At 54.7% G+C, this 26,261-nt stretch overlaps 1 protein-coding gene across 8 annotated transcripts; it reads right to left on the reverse strand.

Moving 5' to 3' along the window:
• Positions 1-670: 670 nt before the first annotated feature.
• On the reverse strand, positions 671-26,242 carry PNPLA6 (patatin like phospholipase domain containing 6). Of its 8 annotated transcripts, none has more exons than XM_047777175.1 (34): positions 26,159-26,242; positions 24,919-24,987; positions 24,504-24,591; positions 24,251-24,333; positions 23,953-24,050; positions 21,014-21,154; positions 20,760-20,919; positions 20,140-20,220; positions 19,788-19,916; positions 19,338-19,418; positions 19,076-19,238; positions 18,660-18,743; positions 17,914-18,023; positions 17,622-17,789; positions 17,460-17,537; positions 11,429-11,634; positions 11,080-11,211; positions 10,877-11,000; positions 10,327-10,440; positions 9,982-10,057; positions 7,826-7,966; positions 7,534-7,597; positions 7,073-7,241; positions 6,697-6,879; positions 6,411-6,529; positions 6,081-6,237; positions 5,680-5,796; positions 5,523-5,592; positions 4,968-5,084; positions 2,537-2,838; positions 1,575-1,691; positions 1,274-1,370; positions 1,079-1,188; positions 671-970 (listed from the first exon to the last, which is right to left on the reverse strand). In XM_047777175.1, exons 2-34 carry the CDS (start codon positions 24,943-24,945, stop codon positions 896-898), a joined length of 3,981 nt encoding a protein of 1,326 aa, XP_047633131.1. In that variant the 5' UTR covers positions 24,946-24,987; positions 26,159-26,242; the 3' UTR covers positions 671-895. The 8 variants fall into 8 exon arrangements, with proteins under 8 accessions (XP_047633131.1, XP_047633130.1, XP_047633132.1 ...); XM_047777174.1 differs by lacking the exon at positions 26,159-26,242 and adding an exon at positions 25,657-26,110; XM_047777176.1 differs by lacking the exon at positions 26,159-26,242 and adding an exon at positions 25,243-25,589.
• Positions 26,243-26,261: the final 19 nt, after the last annotated feature.

The raw sequence follows: 26,261 nt of genomic DNA on the forward strand, positions 1-26,261 counted from the left end.
AACACCTGATGAGGCACATACTCCAGCAGCCCCATTTCACAAGAGAAGCGACTGACGCTCAGAGGTTCAGTAACACATCTGAGGCCACCGCTGAGTGGCCAGGCTGGGGTTTCACCTCCAGGCAGCTTGACTGTACAGTCTAAGCTCTTAACCAACATGCTGAGACAGTGAGAGAGGGTCCCTGGGGACAGGTCGCGGCACACGGTAAGGACTGGCTCATTCTGTGTGACTTCAGCAAAGCACACAGTAGGCGATTTCCTGGGAGCTTCTCAAGCCCCATGTGTGTGTACATGTGCAAGTGTATAGGGGGTCATCCTTTGGGAACCAGGCTCAGGAGTGCACGCAGTAGGAATACACAGAACACATGGAGTACCTGTGCACAGAAGGACCAGTTGAGGGGCAGGAGCTGTGGTAACCTAGTTCAGAAAATGAGGGGTACCAGAATGGGCATCTGTAATCGCCAGGGGGTGCACGTGGCATTTGGAGACCCTGGCACATGGCAGGTCTACAGCCTGTGCTGAGTGGGACTACAGGTGATTTCTGAGATGGCCACTAACAGTGGGGGAGCACAGGTCATTGTGACAAGCTCAAGGCTATTTTAGACCCCAGCCATCCTGAGCAGGAAGCTGGGGCCAGGTGCCCCCTGAACCCAAAGATGACATAAGGCCACTTCCGAGAGGGGAAGGTTTATTGGAGTGACTGACCAAGGTCATCAGTGCAACACGACCCTCCCTTGGGGGACAGGGAAGTTCAGTGTGTGGGCCCTGGGGGCTAGGGGGGCCAAAGGGGACCCAGAAGGGGTGTCACAGGCATAGCAGCAGGCAGAGGGTGAGTGAGCCACCTCCACAGGACCCACCCCTGGTTCAGCCCCAGCCCCTCCCACCCACCGAGGTCCTCAGGCATCTGCAGCTGAGCTGGGGGGGTCCTGCGGCAGACAGCGCCGGTGCCGCAAAATCGACTTCTCCTCCTCCTGCAGGGACAGGAGTGCCCCCCATCACGTGTCACACAGCCCAGGACACTGCCACATGTCAGCCTAGTCTCCCCACCCCACGGGGGGCCCCAGGCCACCCACTCTCACCATCTCGGAGGCAGTGCTGGGGCTCGCACCCTCGGGAGAGCCGCCTTCATCCCGTGAGCAATCAGGTCCTGCATCCTCCTCGTACTCTGTCAGGCAGTCAGACTCCTCCCCTGGAATGGCAGCAGCAGTGGGTGAGGCAAAGAAGGCTTGGCTGGTCTGACTTCTCCCCACTCAGGGGTACCCTCGGCCCCTCACCATCAGCACAGCCATCAGAAACATAGCTGGTGGGGGGCTCGATCCGGGACACGATCTCAGCCAAGTCGGTGAAGCCGGAGCTGGGGAAGGTGAGTACCTGCAGGGGGCGTGGGTGAGGCTCTGGGGGTGGGGGGGAAGTCCTCAGGGGCCTGAGGGGTGGGGGCTGGTGGTGTCCTGGGGTCTCAAAGACCCTGGGTGAGAGCCCTCTGGTCTAAGGGGCTCAGCAAAACCAGGGGAGGCCTGGGGTCACCTGAAGGAGAGACCCAGAGCGGCCCGCTGGAAGAGGAGGTCACAGGCTTACATCTGCACGGCGGCTCTCATTAAGGTCAGCAGATCGCTGGTCCGTGAGCATCTTTTCAATGATGTCGCCGCGGCTCCAGCCCCCAAAGACTGCCTTCCCGTATTGGTAGCCCACATCCTGGGGGAAACAAGGAGGCTGGGGCCATGTCTGCAACCTCCCTGATGTTCTTCTCTGCCTCTTACTTGCTGCTTATTCCCACCCTGCCTGCCCTTTCCCTGGCCCCTCAAAAGGTTGATGCTCTGGAGCAGCTGGCATTTGAAGCTAAACCGATTTCAGAGTCAGCCTGTATGTAGCACACTCACCCCAAGTGCCCTGTCCTGTGCCCCTGCCAGACATTACCAATCGCTCTTTGCACATTCTTTCCCACTCAGGCCCATGCAGTGTGCCAAGTACTAAGTGATATAAGACGGCTGTGCACAAGCTTATTTCAAAGTCTGCAAATATGCAGTATACATGTAGATATCACCACCTCCAATGCCTATAACAGGCATCACGAATCTGCCATGGCATGCCTTCCCAATGAGCCCAGAAAGGGCACCAGACATTTTTACTCAGGGCTCTGGTAGCAGCTATGATCCTTTTCAGTTGGCACTATGACACGTTTTCCTGGGTCAGTGGTATACTACACACTGCTCCATTCAATGTATTCCAGACTTGTGGCAGACATCACTAGTTGATCACGGTTCTCATTCCCACCAACACACAAATGGCATTAGAAACCTCTACATAGTGCTTCAGGCAGTGCAGCTGGCACATAATAAGAAACTTAGTTCATACATGGCACATGCACAGCAACCTCCCCTTGCCACACTCACTGCAGACATCACTAATTGATTACCATTCTATTCCCCATGGATCCCAAGTGGAGCCCTAGAATCCTTCCCCTCATGTTGCTCTGGGCTTTCAGCAGTAAAGCTCTGCTGGCCCACTACACTGGCACCAAGTAGCTCCCAACCGCTCACATAGATCTGGTCGAACTTCCCGAAGTCCATGGTCTTGAAGCAGTCAATGGGTGGGCGCAGGTACTCGCAATAGGAGCTGGACTTCACAACCTCCAGCTGCCGCACGCAGGACACATAGGCCAGACGAGACTGGATCTCAGCCATGTCTGGAACCTTGATCTTGTCTGCCCAGGGGTTCAGCCGCTTCCACAGCAGCCACCAGCCAGACAGGCTGTCCCCGTAGGTGCTGAGGTCTGTTTCATCCTGGCTCCCCACATCAATGGCGATGACTGTCTTGGCACCCATGCTGCGGGCAATGTCCGCTGTGGGGCCGGGGGATCAGTGAGCCGTTCCCAACCAGGACTGGGATGGGGAAGTTCAACCCAGACCCACAAATGCCATCATGCAGAGGGTCACGCCAAAAAAAAACCAAAAAACAAAAAAAAAACCATGCAAAGGACACACTGGCATGCAAAGGGCAGAGACATAGATGCCAGTGATGTGAAGGAGGTGGGGTCGGGTATTGGAGCTTGGTGGTCTGGGGAACCAGGACCAGAGGGATGGAGAAAATGGAGGCAGAGGGACAAAGTTGCCGGGGAAAGAGACAGGAGATCAGATACGTGGGGGACAGAGATGTGGAAGAAGAGTGACACAGAGAGCCAGAGGAAGGACACCAGGAAACAGAGATGAAGGGATCAGACTCACAGAAACAAGCAGAGGGTCAGAGATGCTGGGAGACTGAGGTGTGAGGAAAGTGACAGTGAGAACAAAGACACCAGGTGACAGAGCTATGGGGAGAGCAACAGAGCTTTGTGGGAGAGAAAGCAGTCAGGGGCCAGAGATGCGGAAGGAAAGGGCATCTGGAAGGAAGGACCTCAAGACTGAGACAAAGGCCAGAGAGCAAAGAGCTCATTGGAGATGCAGGCGAGCAGGACGGATGGGGTGAAGGGTGAGGGGATGGCCCAGTGAGGAGGGTGCTGTGGCCGTGGGTCCGTGTGCCCCACTGAGGGTGCCTAAAAGACCTGAGTTTCCATCAGACAGCCTGTATCCCTCACAGGTGTGTGTGTGTGTGTGTGTGTGTGCGTGCGCGTGCGTGTGTGCTGTACGCACCCCTATCAGGCATGTGCATCTCCTGTCTATGCATCTGTGAACACATCCACTTCTGGGTGTGCTTTGCCTCTGTACACACACCCAGGCCTGTGTTCCTTTTAGTCCACATGTACCTGGATCAACGTCTCTGTATGCTTTCCTGTGTGTCCAAGTGTACCGGTCCACCTGTGAGTTCATGCACACCTGCTCACACCCATGGGGTCGTGTGAGTGTGTATATCTGTATGGAACACCTGTGCAGGAGTTTGGCAAATTGTAAAGGGCTAGAGGAAAAAGAACTTTGGCTTTGCAAGTTGCAACTATTCAACTCTGCTGCACAGACACAGCCACGGTCAGCTGTGGCTTTGTGCCAATGGAACTTTATTTACAAAATCAGGCAGGGGGCCAGATTTGGTGTGTGGGGTGTTGTTTGCTGATCCCTTGGCATGTGGGAACTCAAGCATCTGTGTAGCTGGCAAAGGTGTCTACTTGTGTTTGCATGCTTCTGGGTATGATTTTTTTTTTTTTTTTGGCCTCGCCTGCAGCATGCAGAAGTTCCTAGGCCAGGGATCAAGCCCACATCACAGCAGTGACTTGAGTCCCAGCAGTAAAACACCAGCTCCTTAACCACTAGACCACCAGGGAACTCCCAGGATGTGTGGAATTTTAAGTTGCAAACCCTGCTGCCTCTTATCCACATGCTTCAGATGTGTGAAAGAAAGCTGGTGGTGGGAGTTCCCGTGTGGCGCAGTGGTTAACGAATCCGACTAGGAACCATGAGGTTGCGGGTTCGATCCCTACCCTTGCTCAGTGGGTTAACGATCTGGCGTTGCCGTGAGCTGTGGTGTAGGTTGCAGATGCGGCTTGGATGCAGCATTGCTGTGGCTCTGGCGTAGGCCGGCGGCTACAGCTCTGATTTGACCCCCAGCCTGGGAACCTCCATATGCCGCGGGAGCAGCCCAAGAAATAGCAAAAAGACAAAAAAAAAAAAAAGCTGGTGGTGGAGGTGGCCCACCCATCTGGGTGTGCCCACGCAGGTGTGTTTGAGGGGGTGTGCAGGGCCCATGCAGATAGTCTGGAGTGGAAGGACCTGTGCCCTTGTCTCATCAACACCTCTGTTCATCTGTGTGCACATGTGTGAGTGCCACACCTGCCATGTGAGCATCTGAGGGAATGTGTGTGTGAGCACATGTACCTGGCGTGCATGGCTCAGGGTGATCGAGGCTGGCTGCACATTTCCTGCCCCATGTGTGTTTGCGTGTGTGTCTAATATAGCACGTAGTGTGACTTTCACCCGTGCACCCGCGTATCTGCCATGAGTCCGCCATGTGTCTGTGCAAGAGAATGAGCGGGCGGCTACTTGCCTGGCAGGTTGTTGATGTAGCCGCCGTCCATGAGGAGGTGCCCGTCCTTGGGGTCGCACAGTGGCGGCAGGTAGCCTGAGAGGGTCATGCTGGCACGCACGTATCGCCACAAGGAGCCTGCCCAGCGGGACACACAGACACAGACACGCACAGGCACACTCAGACACACTGGGAGGCCTGGCCAGCCCTGTGGGCTCGCTGACCTGGCACGTTGTTGACATAGCACCCGTCCACCAGCAGGTGCCCGTCCCTGGGGTCGCAGAATGGGGGCAGGTAGGGGCAGTAGGAGGCACTGGCCCGGACGTAGCGCCACACGCAGCCTGCGGGGACGGTGTGAGGGGATGAGGCACCCAACAAGCCTCCTGGCCCCCCACCCCCAAGGACAGACATACCTGGGGCCTCTGGGGCATTAGTGGGTGACGGTTAGTGCTCAGCAATCAGGCCAGGATGGATGGTCACTCATGTTAACAATGTCCCCGACGCTCGGCTGCCCTCCCTGCACCCACTCCCTACGTGGCCACAGTAGTTGCCGTGGGGCCGGCTGGGGGCACCCACCATCTTTGTGGACACGCATGGCTGAGGAGGTGATGTCCGTGGTGACGTTGAAGTATGGCAGCCACAGATCCTACGGGGATAGGGACCAAAGTCCAGGAGGAGTGGGGACTCCTGCGGGGAGGGGCGGTGGAAGGGCGGGCGTGAGGGGAGGGTGCACCTCGATTTGCTTGTCCTGGAAGACCCGGTGGACACTGCGGTTGAAGGCTGACCCCGTGAACATGGAGGTGACGGGGTAGGTGAGGTCCAGCATGGGCTCCAGCACCGAAGTCATGCTCTAGGGGCGAGGTGCCAGTCGGGATCAAAGAGGAGTCACTTGGGGTCACTGACTAGGTAGTCCCTCAGGGTTCTGATTGCTCTAGCTGGGAACTAGGGGCTAAGGTCACTTGCCAGGAGATCACAGGGGGTCATTCAAGGTCCTGGAAGTATCTCTCTCTATGGATCCAGGTGGCGGTCACAGATTCTAAGTCATGAAGGGTCAGGAGAAGCCCAGAAGCTCCCCCCCCAACCCCGGGGGCAGGATGCTCCTAGGGTGGGGGAACCCCTTTCTACAACACACACCTTGGCCCACTCCCGGGCACGCTGCTTAGTGCGGCTCGCACTCCGCTCCTCCGCATACAGGGCCCCGATGAAAGAGCCGATGGACGTGCCGCCCACCAGGTCGACAGGGACCCCCGCCTCCTCCAATGCCTTCAGCACCCCAATATGTGAGCAGCCCCTGCAAGGTAAAGGAGACTCAGTGACCTGATGGGGATTCTCTAACCCCCCATCTCCCATAACTCCAACCAGCAAGGAACATGGTGTCAGCCGGGCCCCTGTGGGATCCCACCCATTGAATAAGCCCTCAGGCACTCTAGCCCCGCCCCTGCCAGCATTGACCCCACCTCTCACCTGGCTCCGCCCCCGCCCAGCACAAGGGCGATGGTGTTGCCTGTGAGCACCCGCGCCAGGCGAGAGAAGTCGCTGTGCCGGTCCGCACGCCTCGAGAAAACCTTCTCGTAGAGCTCATGCTGGTGTCGGGGGAGAGACGCGTGGCTCAGGAGGATGGGGGTGTAGGAGGCGGTGTGTGCACTTCCAGGACGTTGCCCCAGGCCCTGTGGTCTGTCCCTAAGCCACGCCCCTCCAGTAGTCACGCTCCTGAAAGGTCCCCAGAGCCAACCGTCCCCAGGAAGCTCACCAGCTTGGCAGGGCTGCGGCGCGAGAAAAGGCGGCGCGGACAGCGCAGATGCAGGTGCCCTGAGCACCAGCTGCGCATGTTGAGCCACTCCACTGTGCGCGTGGGGCCCGGGCCTTCCTCACGGTGCAGCAGGACCAGCTGCTTGAGGGCGCGCACGGCCGTATTCTCCAGCATCTGCTCCAGCTGTGGGGGGCGGGGAGGAAAGAAGCTACTATCACAGGTGGTTTCTTCCCAACCCCCACACCTGGCTGAGTTTGGGTCATCTAGACCCACCAGTGAGGGTGCAAGTGGCCTCACACAGGTACTGGGGGGTAGGGGTGGGGCGCGCGGGTGGCGGGATCCTAGAGATGGGGTCATTGCACATGGGTGTCCAGACCTGGCCGAGTGTGGGTTCCTGGTCACCCAGGCCCACGATGAGGATGCAGTCGGCCTGGCGCAAGCAACGCACGGTCCAGGGCGTCAGCGATGTGTCCGTCTGGTAGAGCACGATGCGGTGTGTGTCCTCCTGCTGGGCCAGCCATCCTGACAGCCGGAATTCTTGGATGCTAGGGTGGGGGTCGGGGAGCATCATCCCTGGGCTGGTCAGGAATCCCATGCCCCCAGATACCATGTAGCTCCTTTGCTGTGGGGAGAGGGGGCTTGGACATCCAAGCTCCCACATGTCTGTGCCCTCCAGAGGCGTATTCACTCCAATGTCTCCCCAGTGACCAAAAGAATAGGGACCCATGCTTCTTGTTTCATAGCCTAGAACTCAAATGAGATCTGAAAGAATCCTAGGCTGCAAGCTTATCCCTTTCTCCCCAACCTCCCCCAATCTCCTGCAGCCCCAATACACACCTGTCCAGCGCAGAAGCCCCCAGGCGCGCCCGGATGATGTCACTGTTGAGGAGGAGTGTAGGGCCTGAGGGTGGGTGAGGAAGCCAGTTTAGGAACCCAGGTCAACAGAGTCTTGAGACTGTCTCATAAGAGATACCGTCCACTCCATTCCCATGGCCCTGTTCCAACTCCCTGTCCCCACTTCCGACCCACCCAGGGGTCTCCACTCATTGGCCAATGCCCCCAGCCAAATGCACCTTGCCCCACATAGACCAGAGGCCTGCACTTGCCCATTCCCCGTCCCACAACTGACCGATGGCTTGTAGAGCATGCTGCAGCTCCAGCATGAAGGCCACCATGGGCACCTCGGCACACACAGGCAACACTGCCACCGTTGCCAGGTTGCTGGCTGGGTTGGTGAGCTCCGAGTGAGGGGGGACACCAAGTCCCGAGCCTGTTGAAACCCCAAAGGATGATATTTGCTGTGCCCTCCTCTGTCTGGAAAGGTTGACTCCCTTCGGTCTTCTCAGAAATCCCTGCCCCTGTCCCTCAGCCAAGGCTTAGTGATGCCATAGCGAAGGTCATGGCCCCAAACCTAAGCCCACAGCCTCAACCACTGTCCTTGATAATACCTGGCTAACTAACCTTCAGTTCTGGCCCAGTCTCCTTGATGAGACCCATTACACAACTCTATTTCTGCCTAAGTGGATTGACCCAAGCCCCTAGCCCATTCTGGCTTTGGTGCCTCTGTCCACTAAAGGAACTCAAACACAAATACACAGATATAAATGTTTCTGACCCACCCATTACTTTTCTGCTTCTCCATTTACTCTTTTTTTTTTTTTTCCTTTTTGCCTGCTCTAGGGCCACTCCCACAGCATATGGAGGTTCCCAGGCTAGGGGTCTAATTGGAGCTATTGCCGCCGGCCTACGCCACAGCCACAGCCTCAGCAACACTGGATCCGAGCCGCATCTGTGACCTACACCACAGCTCACGGCAATGCCAGATCCTTAACCCACTGAGCAAGGCCAGAGATCGAACCTGCAACCTCATGGTTCCTAGTCAGATTTGTTACCCACTGGGCCACAATGGGAACTCCTCCATTTACTCCTTAAATCAAGCCATTGACCCCCATCTCTTGACTGGACCTCTCACTGCCTCTTCACCTCCAACTCTTTCCGTAACAGTCTGAATAACTTCAAATGCCTTTCCACGGCCCCCAGCCCCCACATGACCTGCCCCTGCCCCCATTCCTTGCTCATGCTCCTCCTTGAAGTGTTTCAACACCACCAAACCTTTCATGTGTCTGACCCCATCTCATTTACCAAGTCTCAGCCCACTGTCCTCAGAAAAGCCTCCCTCCCTCCGCTAGTCACATTCCATCAAGACCATCTTTTGTTTCCTTCCCAGTACCTTATCTGACACTGCACTCTTTCTTTGTATTTTAAAAACTGTCTTGCCTTTCAAGTTGTCAACCCCTCTAGGGGGCCTTGTCTGTCTTGTGCCCTCTCCCACCCCTGTGCCCAGCATAGTGCAAGCACATACCAAGTGCTCACCAAAAACTTCCTCTTTTGCAAAGCATCAATAATGAGATTCTTCAGGGTCTGCCATCCTAAAATCCCTGCCCCCATAGCTGCCCTGGAATCACACCCAGGGTGGCCCTGGCAGCTGGGTGGGAGTGAACAGGTATTTGTATGCATGGTGTGGGACTAAGGGAAGTCTGTTGGGAAAGACCCTGGGCATGGAGGAAGTTCTTGGCTAAGGCTTACCCTCAACCCACCCCGGGGGGGACCCAGGTGTCAGGGCTGATAGGGCAGAGGCCCCTGAGGGAAAAAGGAGAGTAGGGATTGCTGGTCTGGTCCAGGGTCAAGCCACCATAACGTAGAAACTCCGGCCTGTATTTCTGCACACCTTGAATCTAACTCCATTTCCCAGTGTATCCTAGCTGATAAAAACTACATCTCCCAGCATGCCCTGAGAAGGGACCCACACCTACCTGCCTGCCCTAGGATGGGGAACCACATCTCCCACCATACCGGTAAACTATGAAGCCACTTCCCAACATGCCCTGCGCCCCCCCAACCACCAACCCATATACTACATTTTCCAGCACACTTTAGGACTCCCCTTCCCAGTAAGTGGGCTCCATCCCCCAGCAAGCCCTGACACCCAAAACCAAGCTTGTCCCTAAAGACTTGGCGTCTCAGCACGAACGATGCTTTATATTCCATTAACAAGCAGACCTTGGGTCCAGAACTCCGTTTCTCCACATGCCCAAGAATCGGAAGTCCATGCCCCAATATGCCGGAACTCGGATTCCCACTTCTTGCTTCAAGCCCCACCTACAGCGATTTACACACTGGACTCCATTTCCCAGCATGCCTTGGGTTTCATGGCTCCCTCTCCAGGCATGTTCTGGGCATTGGACTACATCTCCCAGCATTCCTTGGGGCCCGAGAGGCTCTCACCTGGAAAGGGTCCTTGCAGCTGCTGCAAATTCCCCAGAATTTTCTGGCTCAAAAGGTGGATAAGGCGAGTCACGACCTGTGATGTGGGAGGCCAGTAGCCCAGTGAGACTGGGGGAGCAACTCTGCGGTTGCCACTTCTTCCTCTATCAGGGCGCCTGGGTCCCCGTTACCTGGGCCCCATCCCAAAAGCCCCGCCCTCACTTGGAGGCCTCACCTCCTCCCTAGGGCTCCACCCACACCCGAAACCCTCCCCACCTGTTTGGCCCTGCCTCCTCAGCGGCCCCGCCCCCACTCCCATCTGTCCCGCCCCATTAGGAGAACAGCCTGTAACCCTGCTAGCTGCACCTGTGGGTATCGACGTTTGATGTGGCCCAGAGTGCCCTCGGGGAGTTTGGCCAACTCCGTGTCACGCACTGCGTGCACCGTCGTGGCGCGTGGCTGCCTTGTTAGTGCTTCCACCTAAGGGACCACATGCATGACCACGACTGCTTGAGCCAAGAGGCTGAGAGATAAAGGGGAGGCCAATCATGGCTACAGAGAGGATGTGGTACCGAGTCCTCCACCCCACTCGGGGGTGGAGTGAGCCAAGCCTCGCTACCCATTTCGGGGCTCCAGAGAAAGGGAGAGGACAGGGATCCCCACCAGGCAGGGGTCCCCACTTCTGATGGAGAGAGGTCTGGAGATTGAGTCAGATGGGACTCACCACCCTGATAAGGATGTCCCCATTCCCCCGGCCCACGGAAAGGAGCTGGGGAAAGTGGATTGCTTGAGGTCAGAGGTGGGGGAGGGCATGTTCACCACTCCATCAGGTTACCCAGGATGAAGTGTATGTTGGGGTTGAGGGGAAACGAGGCTGGGAGAGGTTAGAGGCCAGTGGGTTGGGGAGGGCGCTCACCACTCCTATGAGATCCCCGCGGCCATACTCGCCCACCAGCTCCTTCTTGCCGCTGCCACGCTGGATGACACTACGAAGCCGACCATTGAGCACGATGTAGGTGCAGTCAGAACGGTCTCCCTGCCTGGGATGGGGGCGGGTCAGAGAGAGTAGGGGCTATCATTGGCTTGGGCTTGAGGTGAGATGTGCGGGCCGGGCTGTACCTGTACAGAGCGCGTCCTGCCTCCACTGCCGTCCAGTCGATGGCGAAGTCCATCTGGCGCACGAAGGGTGACATCCTCGCAGCCACAGTGTGAGCAGCGCTCAGCACCACACTGGGCTGTGCACGCATGATCCTATAGGTGAAGGGCACAGGGGAATGGGCCGGGGGCGCCCTGGAACCACCCTTAGGGAGTGGAGAGGGCAGGTGATGGCCTGGAGGTGGGATAGGAAGGGTTCAGAGTTGCCCTGGAAAAGTGTGGGTGTTCAGAGATGGCTTCACTGAGGGTGGAATGGAATTGGCTGGGGGCCCTCTGAGTGCCACCCCCACCCCAACATTGGGCCCAGTCGTACTCATAGAAGTCAGACTTGGAGATCCTCAGGAAGGTGCAGTCACGCTGGGCTCGCAGTGTAAAGATAAGGGGTTCACCAGTGAGCACAGCCAGCTGCCCCACCAGTTCCCCAGGCTGTGCAACGAACAAGCACACGTCCTCGGCCTTGTCGATCATGCGCTGGTAGACGTGCAGGCAGCCCCAGAGCACGAAATGTAGGCTCACATCCTGTGGGGCAAGGGCCAGAGATGGGCACAGGGGAAACACCGCACTCACAGCTCAGGTCAGTACGCACCATAGGAAAGGTTAAGGAAGGAAAAGCTAGAGGGAGTGAAGGCTTTCTGTAACACTGAGCTGAGCAGCACATGTGTCTATATTTCCATTCAGCACCCAGAGCAGACATTACTAATGGATCACCCAACTCAGCCTAGATTAAGGCCCATGAATTCTTTTCAACAGAGCCAGCAAGAGGAACAAACCTGAGCCACATAGGAGCATACCGAGTTTAGATCCTCTTTGCTTGTGGCTTTGTTGGCTACTGCATAGCCACGTGGAAAAGAAAAAGGTTGGATCCTCATCTTACAACATATTTCAATGGATCAAAGACAGGAATATGAGAGCGTAAACTGTAAAACACTTAGAAGAAATTATAGGAGTCAATCTTAGTCACCCTGATTTTGGCAGTGGATTCTTGGATATGAACTAAAAGCATAAGTAACAAAAGTAGATAAACTGAACTTTATCAAAATTAAAAAACTTTCTCTCTCTCTCTCTTTTTTTTTTTTTTTTTCTTTTTAGGGCATATGGAAATTCCCAGGCTAGGGGTCCAATCAAAGCTACAGCTTCTGGCCTACACCACAGCCACAGCAATGCAGGATCCAAGCCATGTCTGCAATCTACAACACAGCTCACAGCAACGCCAGATCCTTAACCAAATGAGCGAGGCCAGGGATTGAACCTGCAACCTTGTGGTTCCTAGTTGGATTCGTTTCTGCTGCGCCACGATGGGAACTCCAAAATTAAAAACTTTTTTTTTGTTTTTTTTGCCTTTTCTAGGGCTGCTCCCACAGCATATGGAGGTTCCCAGGCTAGGGGTCTAGTCAGAGCTGTTGTTGCCAGCCTAGGCCACAGCCACAACAACGTGGGATCCGAGCTGTGTGTGAGACCTACACCACAGCTCATGGCAACGCCAGATCCTTAACCCACTGAGCAAGGCCAGGGATCAAACCCAAAACCTCATGGTTCCTAGTGGGATTCGTTAACCACTGAGCCACGATGGGAACTCCCAAAATTAAAAACCTTTGATCTTCAAAGAATACTATCAAGAAAGGACAACCAGAGAGTTCCCGTTGTGGCTCAGTGGTTAATGAATCCAACTAAAATCCATGAGGATGAGGGTTCGATCCCTGGCCTCACTTAGTGGGTTGAGTGAGGATCTGGTGTCGCCGTGAGCTGTGGTGTAGGTAGCAGACGCAGCTTGGATCCTGCATTGCTGTGGCTGTGGCATAGGGCGGCAGCTGTAGCTCCAGTTCGACCCCTGGCCTGGGAACTTCCACATGCCATGGGTGTGGCTCTAACAAAACAAAACAAAAAAGCAAAAGAAAAAAGAAATGAAAGGACAACCCACAGTCTGAGAGAAACTATTTGCAAATCATATATCTGCTAAGGGTCTAGTATCCAGAATATGCAAAGAATTCTTACAACTCAATAATAAAGACAAGTAACTCAAAATATGGGTGGAGGGGAGTTCCTGCTGTGGTGCAATGGGTTAAGAATCCAACTGCAGCTGCTCGGATGGCTGTGGCAGCACTGTGTAGCTCTCAGATGCAGCTCGGATTCAATCCCTGGCCTGGGAATGTCCATGTGCCGCAAGTGCAACCATTAAAAAAAAAAAAAAAAAATGGGTGAAGGCTCTCAATAGACATTTCTCCAAAGGAAATATATGAATGACGAGTAAGCTCATGAAAAGATGTTCAACATCATGAATCATTAGGGAAATGCAAATCGCAACCACAATGAGATGCCACATCACACCCACTAGGGTGCTAGAATCAAAAAGTGTTAGAGGGAGTTCCTTCCATGGCTCAGTGGTTAACGAATCCACCTAGGAACCATGAGGTTGCGGGTTTGATCCCTGGCCTCGCTCAGTGGATTAAGAATCCAGCGTTGCCATGAGCTGTGGTGTAGGTTGCAGACATGGCTTGGATCCGGCGTTGCTGTGAGCTGTGGTGTAAGCCGGTGGCTACAGTTCTGATTGGACCCCTAGCCTGGGAACCTCCGTATGCCACGGGAGCGGCCCTAGAAAAGGCAAAAAGATTAAAAAAAAAAAAAAAAAGCACGTTAGAGAGGATATAAGAAATCGGAATCCTTATATACTGCTGGCAGGGATGTAAAATGGTGCAGCCACTGGGAAACAGTCTGGCAAAAGAATTTAAAACAGTCTTCAAAGAATTAAAAATAGAGTTGCAGTATGACCCTGCAACTCAACGCCTAGGTATCTACCCAACAGAAATGAAAACATGCCACACAGACATTCATACCTAACTGTACACCACATTATGCATGCTAGCCAAAAGGTGGAAATAACCCAATGTCCATCCACTGATGAACCAAGAAACAATAGGGGGCCCATTCATATGATGGGATAGTATAATAGAACGAGGCATCGACACACACAACATGGCTGAACCTTGAAAACATCATACTAAGTGAAAGAAGCCCAGACATAAAAGGCCATGTATTGTGTGATTCTACTGATATAAAGTGTTTACAACAGGCAAATCTACAGAAGCATAAGATTAGTAGTTGCTTAGGGCTGTGACTAGTTATATGGTAGGAGACTGATGGCTTAAGGGTGTGGGGTTTCTTTTCAAAGTGATGTTCCAAAATTGACAGTGGTGATGATTGCACAACTCTGATTACATTAAAAACCACTGAACTGTACTTTTTTTTTTTTTTTTTGTCTTTTTACGGCCACACCATGGCATATGGATGTTCCCAGGCTAGGGGTGGAATCAGAGCTACAACTGCCAGCCACAGCCACAGCAATGCCAGATCCGAGCAGCGCCTGCAACCTATACCACAGCTCTCGGCAACGTTGGACCTTTAACCCAATGAGCAAGGCCAGGGATCGAACCACAACCTCATGGTTCCTAGTTGGATTCACTTTCACTGAGCCATGACGGGAACTCCTAAACTGTACTCTTTAAATGGGTGAATTGGATAATGTGTAGATTACATCTCAATAAAACTATCATACACACAAACACACACACACACACACACACACACACACACAAAATCCCCTTTGCTCTCAGTTCCCTTGTTCCACTCTATCCCTGTCGACTTCCCTTTGTTTCCTAGATATAGAATATCTCTACCCCAGGACATTTGCACAAACTGTAGCCTCTGCCTAGAATGCTCTTTTTTCCTTTCACACCTAGTAATTTCTCCCCACCCTTCCTCCTTCCTTGGAGGTCACTTCCTCAAAGACACTGCCTAGACTAACCAGATTCTGCAGAGCTGAGAACATCTTTGTTGCACTAGGCACATACGATTTAGCGATAACTTGTGTAATCCTTTGAGTGTAATGCCTGTCAGAACTGTGAGCTTCCTAAGGGTGAGGGGCCCTGCTGGTGTTTCTGGCTTCTGTAACAGGCAGCACAGGGTCTGGGATATCAGCAAACACTCAGTAAACAGGTACCATCTACCCTCTGGTTAGCCTGCCCAGCTAACACTCTCTGTACCACCTTGTTTTTTTTTTTTTTTTTGTCTTTTTAGGACCACACCTGAGGCATATGGAGGTTCCCAGGCTAGGGGTCTAATCAGAGCTGTTGCTGCTGGCCTTCACATCTAAGCCGCATCCTCGACCTACACCATAGCTCACGGCAATGCTGGATCCTTAACCCACTGAGTGAGGCCAGGGATCGAACCCACAACCTCATGGTTCCCAGTCAGATTTGTTTCCACTGTGTCATCATGGGAACTCCTGTGCCACCCTTTTAAATAAGGGACTGAGGAGTCTCCATCATGGCTTAGTGGTAACGAAACTGACTAGTATCCATGAGGATGCCATTTGTCCTTGGATTGGGAAGCTTTTTTTTTTTTTTTTTTTTTGGTCTTTTGAGGGCCGCACCCACAGCATATGGAGGTTCCCAGGCTAGGGGTCTAATCGGAGCTGTAGCTGCCAACCTACACCACAGCTCACAGCAACACCAGATCCTTAACCCACTGAGCAAGATCAGGGATTGAACCCACAGCCTCATGGTTCCTAATCAGATTTGTTAACCACTGAGCCACAACAGGAACTCCTAAATCTTTTGTGTTTGTATGTGTGCATGTGTGTGTGTGTGTGTGTGGAGCATGTTTTTTTAACTACAGGACTTCTCAGAGCCTTGAATATACTAATGAGGTTCACTGGGAGCATCCAAGACGGGATAAAATAGCCATTTCCCCAAACCTATTTCACATAGATCCCCCCCTTTTTTTTCAGGCTGCACCTGTGGCATATGGAAGTTCCCAGGTTGCATCTGCAACCTACACCACAGCTCACGGCAACACTGGATCCTTAACCTACTGAGCAAGGCCAGGGACTGAACCTGCATCCAACGGCTACCAGTCAGATTCTTAGCCCACAGAGGGCAAGTCCAACACACAGATCCCTTTTGATATGGGTGTTCCCCAAAATACACTTGGGGAAATGATTGTGTAAAGTAGGGTTTCTCAACCTTGACACTACTGACATTTTGGGCTGGATAATTCTGTCACAGGGGGGTGGGGTGGGGCTGGCCTGTGCCCTCTTGCATCCTTGGTCTCTGCTTACTAACTGCTGGTGGCTCCCTCTCATGTCAATCAAAAATGTCTTGATACCATCAAATCTTTCCTGGGGGGACCGAATTGGTATAAAGTTTTGGAGGAGGACAGAGCAGACCAGCTTTGTCCCTAGTGAAGTCCTGAAGCCTGTGTCAGCAGGCTGGGGCTGGGGCTGGGGCTGGGGCTGGGGTGGGTGGAGCCCAGCAGAGGCTACCAGATAAGTGGGGCCCAGGAGCCTCTGTGAGAGCCATGGTGTAACCACACTTCCTCAGCTGAACTCAAGAAGCTGGCACCAAAATTCCTCTGCAGAAAGGCGCCCACCCTGCAATGGGCAGCTTATGGGGAAAACTGAGTTACCCGATCGAGTGAAAAAACAACCCAGCTCGCTAACGGAGGAGGCCAGCACCCCTCCCCTCCCAGCTGGGGCCCTCCCTCCCCTGAGCCTGGGGTGGTGCTGCGGTCTCAACACCTAAGTCATGTTACCCCCAATGTCACCCTCCCACCCCCCACGAGCTATTGCTCCAACCCTACTCTAGCTGGTCACCTGTGCAAGCCTTAGCAACTTTGTACTGAGTATTTCCTCTTTCATTCTCACCATATTGACAGATAGTGACTGTTATGACCCTATTTCACTGGTGAGGAAGATAAGAAGTTTCTAGAAGATTCTCCCAAGGTCACACAGGAAGTAAGGACAGAGTGCAGATTTCCTCTGGCTCTCTCCTTAACCCTCCTTCTCAGTGTTCCTGGCCTGTGACATCACGATGGGTCTCAGTTTCCCAATAGGGGGAAGGGAGGGATGATCAGGGTACAGTTCCCTCCACCTCCTGCGTGTCACGGGGAGGCACTGGAAGCCAGCTCGTGGGGCTGGACCTCGACCTCCAGGTCCAGAGTCTGATCTGTACCTGTTTACTGAGCGCCCAGCCCCGTATGGACCCAGGATGGGAACTAGAGCTTCAGAGTCATGTTGTAGAGTTGAAAGGTCAGGAAGTAGAGGTTGCAGTGAAGGCCAGGCAGGTAAGAGACATCTTGGGCTGAAGGTCTTAGTGTAAAAAGTTCAGGGCTTGGAGGTGAAAGTCAGCAGGTCCAGAGGACATGGCGGGGCAGGGGGGGGGGGGGGAAGGGCTGAGGGTCAGAGTCATAGGATCCAAAGGTCAGGGGTGGAAATCATTAACTGAGAGGTCTACACACAAGGTGAAAAGGCAAGGGTCAGAGGTCAGAGCAAGGTCAGGGGTCAACCTCACCTGGTCACCCTGGCGGGCAATGATGGTACCAGCTTTGGCGTGATGCAGCAAGACTCGGCTATTGAGAAGGGCGGGGTCCTGGGGAAAAAAGGGGGCTGTCGAGACTGGCCTAGCCAGGCCTCCCTTCTTCATCTTGTCCCCCAGACCCTCTTGGCTGCCCACCTCAATCCGCATCAGCTTGGCCAGCTCCTGCTTTGCTGCCTCAAAGATGCTGCTTGTCTGGCGGCCCTGGTAGGGCCCGAAGGGGCACCTGCCGGTGGCTGACTCATCCTCGCAGTAGCTGTACTCGCAGGCACCTGCCGGCTGCTCCCGCAGCTCCTGAGTAGGGGTCTGCATGGGGCAGGGCCTGTGACTTCCATGCTTCCACCACACTTTCCTCCTGGGGGTACCCCCACCTTTGGCCAGGCCATGGTCCTAGGAGGGAGCTGGGGTGGGGGAGAAGGCAGGGCCTTACCCTAGCAGGGGCTGCCTGAATCACCCCTGAGGTCTCTTCCTGCAAGGACATGGAGATCCGGCCACGCTCATATGCCATGTCAAAGTCTGAGCGGGGGCCACCCTGCAAGCCTGCAATGAGCAGGGAGCAAGAAATGCAACAGAGATGAAAGTGACCATAGCTGGAGTCTAAGCAAGCACTACCTACTGGACCCCAGGCAACAGCTGTGCAGACATGGCTAATCGATTACGGCTCTCTCTCCCTCAAAACCCTCTTCACCACAGTTGGTAAGACACCATCTCAATGAGTATCTCCCAAAAAAACGCATGAGGAAGTGCTGCCAATATTCCCACTTTGCAAATAATAAAAGCCAAGATGAGGAGTTCCCACTGTGGTGCAATGGAAATGAATCTGACTAGTATCCGTAAAGATGTGGCTTTGATCCCTGGTATCACTCAGTGGGTTGGGGATCTGGCATTGCCGTAAGCTGTGGTGTAGGTCACAGATGCAGCTCAGATCCTGAGTTGCTGTGGCTGTGGTCTACACCAGCAGCTGTCGCTCCAATTCGACCCCTAGCTTGGGAACTTCCATGTGCTGCAGGGGAGGCCCTAAAAAAAGCAAAAAAAAAAAAAGAAAGAAAGAAAGAAAGAGCCAAAACCAAAAAATAAAAACAAACAAAAAACAACAAAAAGAAAAGCCAAGACTGGCAGGCCTGCGTCCAACCCAGAAGCTCGATGGCCCCCCCACCTCCACCTGCTGCCTCAAACCTGAGATGTCCACTGGCATGGAGATGCAGCGACTCAGCAAGGGGGCCGAGGGGGCTTCCAGGGACGTGGGCTTCACCAGCTCCCCTGGGGGAGAAGCATGGTCAGGGTCCTGCCCCTTGGAGCCCCCAGGTCTAGAGCTAGGACCAGGGCAGGGAACTGAGGGGATCCTGGGAAGGGGTCAGCTCAGAGTCCCTGGAGACTAGGAACAGTGATTCCAATGGGCCCATGGGACTGAGGCCAGGGGTCCTGGAGGAGCAGACAGGAGTCAGACCTGGGTACCTAGCTCAGGGCTCCCTGGGGGGCTGGGCAGGTCAGGTAGGAGTCTCTGAGGAACTGAGAAAAGGATTGTGGGGCAGAGGGAGTGGACTGGGCCAGCCTAGTGTTCCTGAGAGCCAAGCAGCGGTCATCATGGGTACCTGGAGGTCCAGGCAGTGGGGCCCCAGTGGGGTCAGGCGGCCGGCCAGGAGTCTCCCTGGGCTCATCAGCAGCTGATGTGCTGATCACCCGCTTGGAGCCACGCACAGGGCTGGTGCGGGCTGGGAGCCCCGGGCTGGGGAATAGGCGCAGGGGCTGGATCTCCTGGGGGCAGAGAGGATCCTTGTGGCATATGCACGGCGGGGGGAGGGGGGCAGGCGCCACGAGCCCCTCCTGCCCTAGCTGCCCTTCCATGCAACTCACATGGCTGAAGAGCTCATTGGTCAGACCCAGGTAGTTGTGAAGCGCCAGAAAAGTGACCCGTTGCAGCCTGACCATGATGATCTGCAGGGGCGTGGTCAGCGCCGGCCGGGGGGGGGGGGGGGGGGGAAAGAGGGTGAGCCTCAGGAGCAAGGTGGGACCTAGTAGCACTAAGGGGGTGGGGCCAAAGATGGGGAGAAGATGGAGTGAAGGTCAAGGTCAGGAGCAGTAAGGGGCTGGGTGGGGCCAGAGGAGCCAGGGAGAAATCCACAATCAGGCAGAAGTCGCCTGGGGAGAAGAGGCAGAGCCCGGGAGGTGCAGGGGCATCGGCGAGGGCTGGCTGCTCAGGGCCGATAAGCACAGCCTGAGTGCCCTTGGTTGCTGGGTCCCAGACCACAGGGGCTTGTGACAGGCAGGCGGCGGTTAGTGGAAGGAAGTGGACCGCCTGCTGACCTGCACCACCCGCACCAGGCTCTCAGGGTACTTGGTGAAGACTGCAGAGAAGGCTTCAACCGGCAGGCGCAGCACTGTGGAGTCTCGGGCCGCCCGGGCAGACACAGTCCGCTGGGGGTGCTGGTGACCCTGGGGACGCCAGGGTCGGGGGCAGGAGGGACGTGAGAAGGATCCAGGTCAAGGGCTGAGCCCCCTCCCTGCTCCCCCAACCCTTCCCAGTACCAGTGCTTTGTAGGATTAACATTAGGAAGGTACCAGAGACAGGGACCCTTGGGATGATCCTTTCCAGCCCAGCCCAGCAGCTGTGTCCTCCTACCCAGCTACCCCACCCCGCTCCGCACTGGTCACTCACGGTGATGACATCCAGGATGCTAAGGAGGCTGTTAACACTGTCTCCAGGAACCACCTCCTTCACCACACACTCCTTCCCATCCTGAGACACATGGGGGAAGGAGGGAGACTGACCAGTGCTGTGCCCGCCCTGCCAGCCCAAATTCCATTCCAACCACGCCACTGGCCCTCATTCTTTTTTGCTTTTCTTTTCTTTTCTGGCCTCCCTGCAGCATACGGAGTTCCCAGGCCTGGGATCAGATCCAAGCCACAGTTGCAGGAACACTGAATCCTTTGACCCACTAGCCAGGGATCGAACCTGTGTCCTGGCACTGCAGAGACATGACCAATCCCATTGTGCCACAGCAGGAACTCCACAGGCCCTTATTCTCACTCAGCCCAGTAATCACTGACACCTCAATCCCAAATGAACCTTCCGACCAACATCCACCATTACCCATAACCGCTAACCGTGTGGACCACCCCACACACCTTTGGGCATCTGCTCCCAACTCCTGCCAGCACACCCCAGAAGACTACCAACCCTGCTGACCCAAAGCAGTGCCTGTCCCCAGTGACCACTGCCTCACTGCTCAACCTGCGGCCCAGCACCCTGTGGTGCCCCTGGGGGAGCCCACTCACAGGTCCTGGCAGACAGAGCTCCAGCAGCCCGTCCTGCACCACGTAGATGCTGGCATCAGGCTGGCCCGGCCGGAAGACGTAGTCACCCTGGCCGAGCCGCTGGAAGACCATGTGCCGGCACAGCTCCAGGAAGAGCGGCTTCTCAAAGTGGCCCAGCACCCTGTTGGGTAGGAGGGGGATGCGGAGAGATGCAGGAGGTCAGGTCAGCCCAGGGTCGGGCAGCCCCACCCTGCTGCCTGCACCTTGACACTGACCGGACATTCTTGAGCATGTAGAGCACCTCAGAGGGCAGGTGGGAGTTGGCCAGGTCCCCCTCTGTCAGGTCAGCCTCCAGCACCGCAGGTGGGGGCTCCTTCCGCTGCAGTGTTGGCGCCTCTTTCTGGATGCGCAGGATCCTGGTGGGAGGAGAGCGATGCAAGGGTCAGGGGAAGCAGGAAGAGGGCTCAGGCAGACCCGAGACTCCCCCAGAGACTTTCCCCTGAGGGTTACTAGAGCGGGGGCCAGCAAACTCTGGCCCCCTGGCCAAATCGGGCCAGCCACCTCCTTTAGTAAATAAAGTTTTATTGACACACAGCTCCATTCGTTCTTTTGCATCCTGTCTGTAGCCGCTTTAATGCTATGACAGCAGCGTAAGTAGACTGCTAAGCCCAAGTTGTGGCTCTATAAAGAGAAAATGTGGAGTTCCCATCCTGGCTCAGCAGTAAGGAACCCAACTAGTATCCATGAGGATGCAGGTTTGATCCCTGGCCTCGCTCAGTGGGTTAAGGATCCGGCATTGCCGTGAGCTGTGGTGTAGGTTGCAGACACAGCTTGGATCCCACAGCATTGCTATGGCTATGGTGTAGGCTGCCAGTTGAAGCTCCGATTTAACCACTAGCCTGGGAACTTCCATATGCCACAGGTATGGCCCTAAAAAGCAAAAATAAATAAATAAAAATAAATTAATAAATTAATTAAAAAAAGAAAAAACTTGCCGACCCCTGTTGTAAAACCGTGAGATCACCCTTCACTAGTCTCAGACCCCTTAGATGGCCCCTCCAGTGAGGCAGACCCCTGACATAGCTTCCAAGATACAGGCAGACCCCAGAAAAAGCACCTCTGTTCATCATGGGACCCCAGAGCGAGCTTTTACGGCAGTCACAGAATAGACTCCTGATGACCCTCCATACGTAGGCAGATTCCTAGGGTAGCTTATACCAGGAGACACCTGATACAGCATTTCTGCTCATTGCAAAGATCGCTGAGGAGTTCCTGCTGCGGCCCAATGGGATCAGCAGTATCTGGGGAGCACTGGGATGCAGGTTGGATCCCCAAACCAGCAAAGTGGGTTAAGGATCCGGTGTTGATGCAGCGTCAGTTGCAACTACAGCTCGGATCTGATCCCTGGCCTGGGAACTCCATATGCTGTGGGGTAGCCAAAAAAGAAAAAACAAAGACCCCTGAGATAGCCTTTCTTCCCAAGTCACAGACAGCCCTGAGACAGCTCCTCTGATGGTCACAGAGAGCCTGAGATCACCTTCATTACATGTGGAGAATTCAGATACACACCCTCTGCTAATCATGGACCTGGGAGAGCTCTTCCCTGCAAGCCACAGTTATTACTGAGACAGACCTTCCACTGTCATAAGATACTCAAAAGATAGACCCTCTAGTATGAGCGGAACCCTGAGTTAAACTCCATATTACAGAGTTCCCTTCTCTACTCTTTCTCCTCTTCTCCCTCTCCCTTCCCTTCTTCTCCTTTTTTTTTAGGGGTGCACCTGCGGCATATGGAAGTTTCCAGTCTAGGGGTAAAATCAGAGCAGAAGCTGCTGGCCTTCGCCACAGCAACACAGGATCTGAGCCACATCTGAGACATACACCACAGCTCCCAGCAATGCCAGATCCTTAACCCACTGAGCAGGGCCAAGGATCAAACCTGAATCCTCATGGATACTAGTAGGTTTCGTTACTGCTAAGCCACAACAGGAACGCTCCTCCTTCTTCTTCTTCTTGGTCCCACCCACAGCACTCAGAAGTTCCTGTTCTGAGCCACACCACTGACAACATCGAATCCTTAACTGTGAGGCCACCAGGGAATTCTTCCGATTAAGAATACTTGGGCTAGCCCTTGCCCAGGTCATGAAAAGCTGAGATAGCCCTCTGAAGGTCCACAAGGCTGTACAGACACTGAGGCTGCCCCCCCCCCATTGGAGGTAGAGAGACTCTCAACCTATCATGGAATATCTAGAAATAGCCCTTCTACTCATCATAGAAAACCTTGGAACAGCACACCTGTTGATCATAGATAGCCTTGGAATAGCCCCTTGTGTGAAGAAACACTTGAGACAGACCTTCAAAGAGACCCTATGCAAGGACCTACTGTTCTGCACAAGGTCAACTATTCAATACTGTGTAATAACCTATATAGAAGAAGCATCTGAAAATGAGTGGGTATATGTATATATACAACTGATCTACTTTGATGTACACCTGAAACCAACACAACTTTGTAAGTCAATTATACTCCCCAAAAAATTTAAAAAAAGAGAGAGAGAGAGACCCTATGATGTCAAGAGACCCCAAAGCCAGCTCCCAACTCAGAAGGATCACTGGGAAAGCCTTTCTCAGAGACCCTGAAGTAGCCCTTTGCTGATGACATATCCTAAGATACCCTTCCTCTGTCTCCAGCACCAAAATATTCTTGTGATAACTCCTGAGGAACAGAAACCCCTAATAGAGCCTCTGCAGTGTAGGAAGAACTCCAAAGGAGGTGCCGTAGATAGATGCTTTCTGATGGAGAGAGACTGATGAGATCAACCTGAGAAAACAAAAACTAGAGACAGCTCATCCAGCAGGTCCTAGAAACACCTGAGATGACCCCAATGAGACACCCTGGAATAAACTGTCTCATGTGGGAAGACCCCAGATTTGACCCCTAAGTGTAAGACAAGACATCCGAGATAGCTATTGGGGATTAAATAATTCACAGATACCACTGTGGCAGGGAAACATCACTCAGAGAGCCCTCAGGAGACAGAGACAGCCTGTCTAGTGCAGGAGAGCTCTGAAATAGTCCCTCTGATGTGAGAAGACTCCTAAGACCAGGCCCTGGGGTTCAAAGCAGCCTGAGATATGCCTTTCGTTGTGGGCTGACCATTCAAAAATCCCCGGATTTAGCCCCCAGCGCCAGGTACCCACAGCACAGCCTTACTTCTTGGCGATGTTGAGCATCTTAAGTTTTTTCTTCATTCGTGGCCGGGAAGCGGTGGAGACCGAGGCGTCCACCAGGGAAGAAGTGGATTGTGATACCTGGGAGGGTTAAGCGGTGGGGGGGAGAGAGATGGGTCAACTGCCAATTCAGACCCTAGGGAAGGTGGGGCGGGGCGGGGGTGGGGCGGATCCAGAGGCCCTAGATCAAGGAGGGCGGCGGGCTAAGTAAGAAGTATTAACTAGACAAAGGGCGGGACCTCTGTGTGGCCAGTGGGAGCCCCAGGGGGTCCCAGACTCACCTTCCGCATAATCTTCCGGCCATAGAAAAGTACTTTGTCTCTCTTCCGGAATCGATACCGCGGGCCATCCGGGGCTGGGGTTTCTAGGAAAAAGTGCGGAGAGGGGCATTCTGAGCTCTACGCATACTCCGCCCAGCCAGTGATGGGAACACGGCGCAAAAACTCCAGCAAATCCTATCTCTACAGTCTCAGGGACCCAGGCGTTTCAGCTTCCCATCCCTGAGCACCCCCAGAAGGCCCTCCGGGTCCTCACTCGGCACTCGAAGCCTCCGCACCAGCAGGAGGATGAGCACGGCCGTGACCAGCACCGCGACTCCAGCCCCGATCATCACGCCCAGCACCTGAGGGACGAAAGGCACTGGCTGCGCATCGCATATCCGACCCGCCGGGCCTTCCTCAGGGACCGAGACGCCCGAGACCCCATTCCACTGAGCCAGTTCAGGTCCCGAAACCACAGGCGATGCGGGCCTTGATGACCCCATCTGCAAAATGGGCAAGAGCAGCTCCCTTCTCTGAGGTTCAACTCTTTTTGCGGCTCAGCGGCCCGCAGTGCACGCCGGGAAACGTAGTTCCGCCTGAACAGACAGTCTGGTTATCGCGGGACCGCGATGATAAGCGCTGAGCACGTCGGGAAGTGTAGTTCCCGCAGCGCAGCACTCCAACCTTACCACTCCGGTTTGCAGAGGGGCCTCCATCAGTTGCCTCTGGCTGGGCGTCAAGTCTGGTAATCTGAAGTCCTGAGGAATAAAAAGCAGGAGGAAACAGTGCAAATCCTCACTTTGGGCCCTCCTCTCCCCTGCTGCAAGCCCTGCCCCCTTTGTACTACAGCCCGGGTAGCTGCCAACTGGGGGACAGACAGCTCGAAGGGCGCTGCGGAACACAGGGGTGGGGCAAATTGATCTCAGGGCCCGAGCCAGGGAGTAAGGTAGGTCCCCGGCTCACAGCCAGGCTCCTCTTACCTATGCACTAGGCGGACCTCATGCCACACTTACCCAGCTCCACCCAGGGGCCAAAGGGCAGTCAGCTCGGCACTCACTGTCCGCAGCCAGTGAACAGGTCCTTGAAGGACACCGCTCCCTCCAGCAGGTGGCCCCATCCCCAGCCTCTGCGGAACTGATCAATCGTGACCCACCGAGCCCTAGGCCACACCCCTGCGCCCCCTGCGAAGACTGGATGCCCTCCCTCAGGAAAATAGGACCGACGAGTCTTGGGGTTGGGGAGATGCCTGGCTCCAGGGAAGTACGGGAGCTGGAGCACAGCGGGAGTGCTGCTGTGAGCAGCCACACAAGGGGTCGTGGGGCAGTGTCAAGCGCTCGGAAGGATAGTGGGACGCTCGGAGTTGGGTGGGCTCTCAAAGTGTTACTGGTTGATGCTGGAGATTTACTGTCACATAATAGTAAAGTTACGGGGTCTTTGACGGTGCAGAGCATCATTGAGATTCTGCGAGCGATGCTGGCGCCATTGCTGGGATACGTAACCAGGGACGCTGGAATTACTCGTGATCGCTGGAAAGTTACTAAGATTCTGAGGACCACAGGACTATTACTGGGAAGACCGGAACCTGAATGGGCACGTCTCTGGAGTCATTCAAGCATGATACCGACGAATGCTGTAATATTACTGAGAGTTTTCTGGGAGGCTGAGGCTGATTCTGGAGTATTAATAGAAATTTGGGAGTCACTTGGCCCTTGAGACATTACCTGGAAAATTTGCGGGGGTCTAGTCCCCTTCTACTGTGGGGCGCACCTGGCTACCGATGCGAAAACACTTGCCGGGAGCTGGGGGGATGGGAGCGTCAGAACATCAAGGGCTACTGCGAATCGGTGGACAGATCTTGGGAATGCCAAAGACTCGCTAACGACCCCCGAAGGGACGCCACTGCGGGAGACGAAGGAAACCCGGACTCACCCAGGGGCTGCAGCCGGGGTCCACTCTGCGCCAACTCCACTAGCGTTCCGCCCAGCGCCGCCGGCGCGGCCCCTTTAAATTATTCACCTCAGGGCGCCCCGCA

The sequence above is a fragment of the Phacochoerus africanus genome, chromosome 4 (assembly GCF_016906955.1).
Source record: "Phacochoerus africanus isolate WHEZ1 chromosome 4, ROS_Pafr_v1, whole genome shotgun sequence".
NCBI classification, from domain to species: Eukaryota; Metazoa; Chordata; class Mammalia; order Artiodactyla; family Suidae; genus Phacochoerus; species Phacochoerus africanus.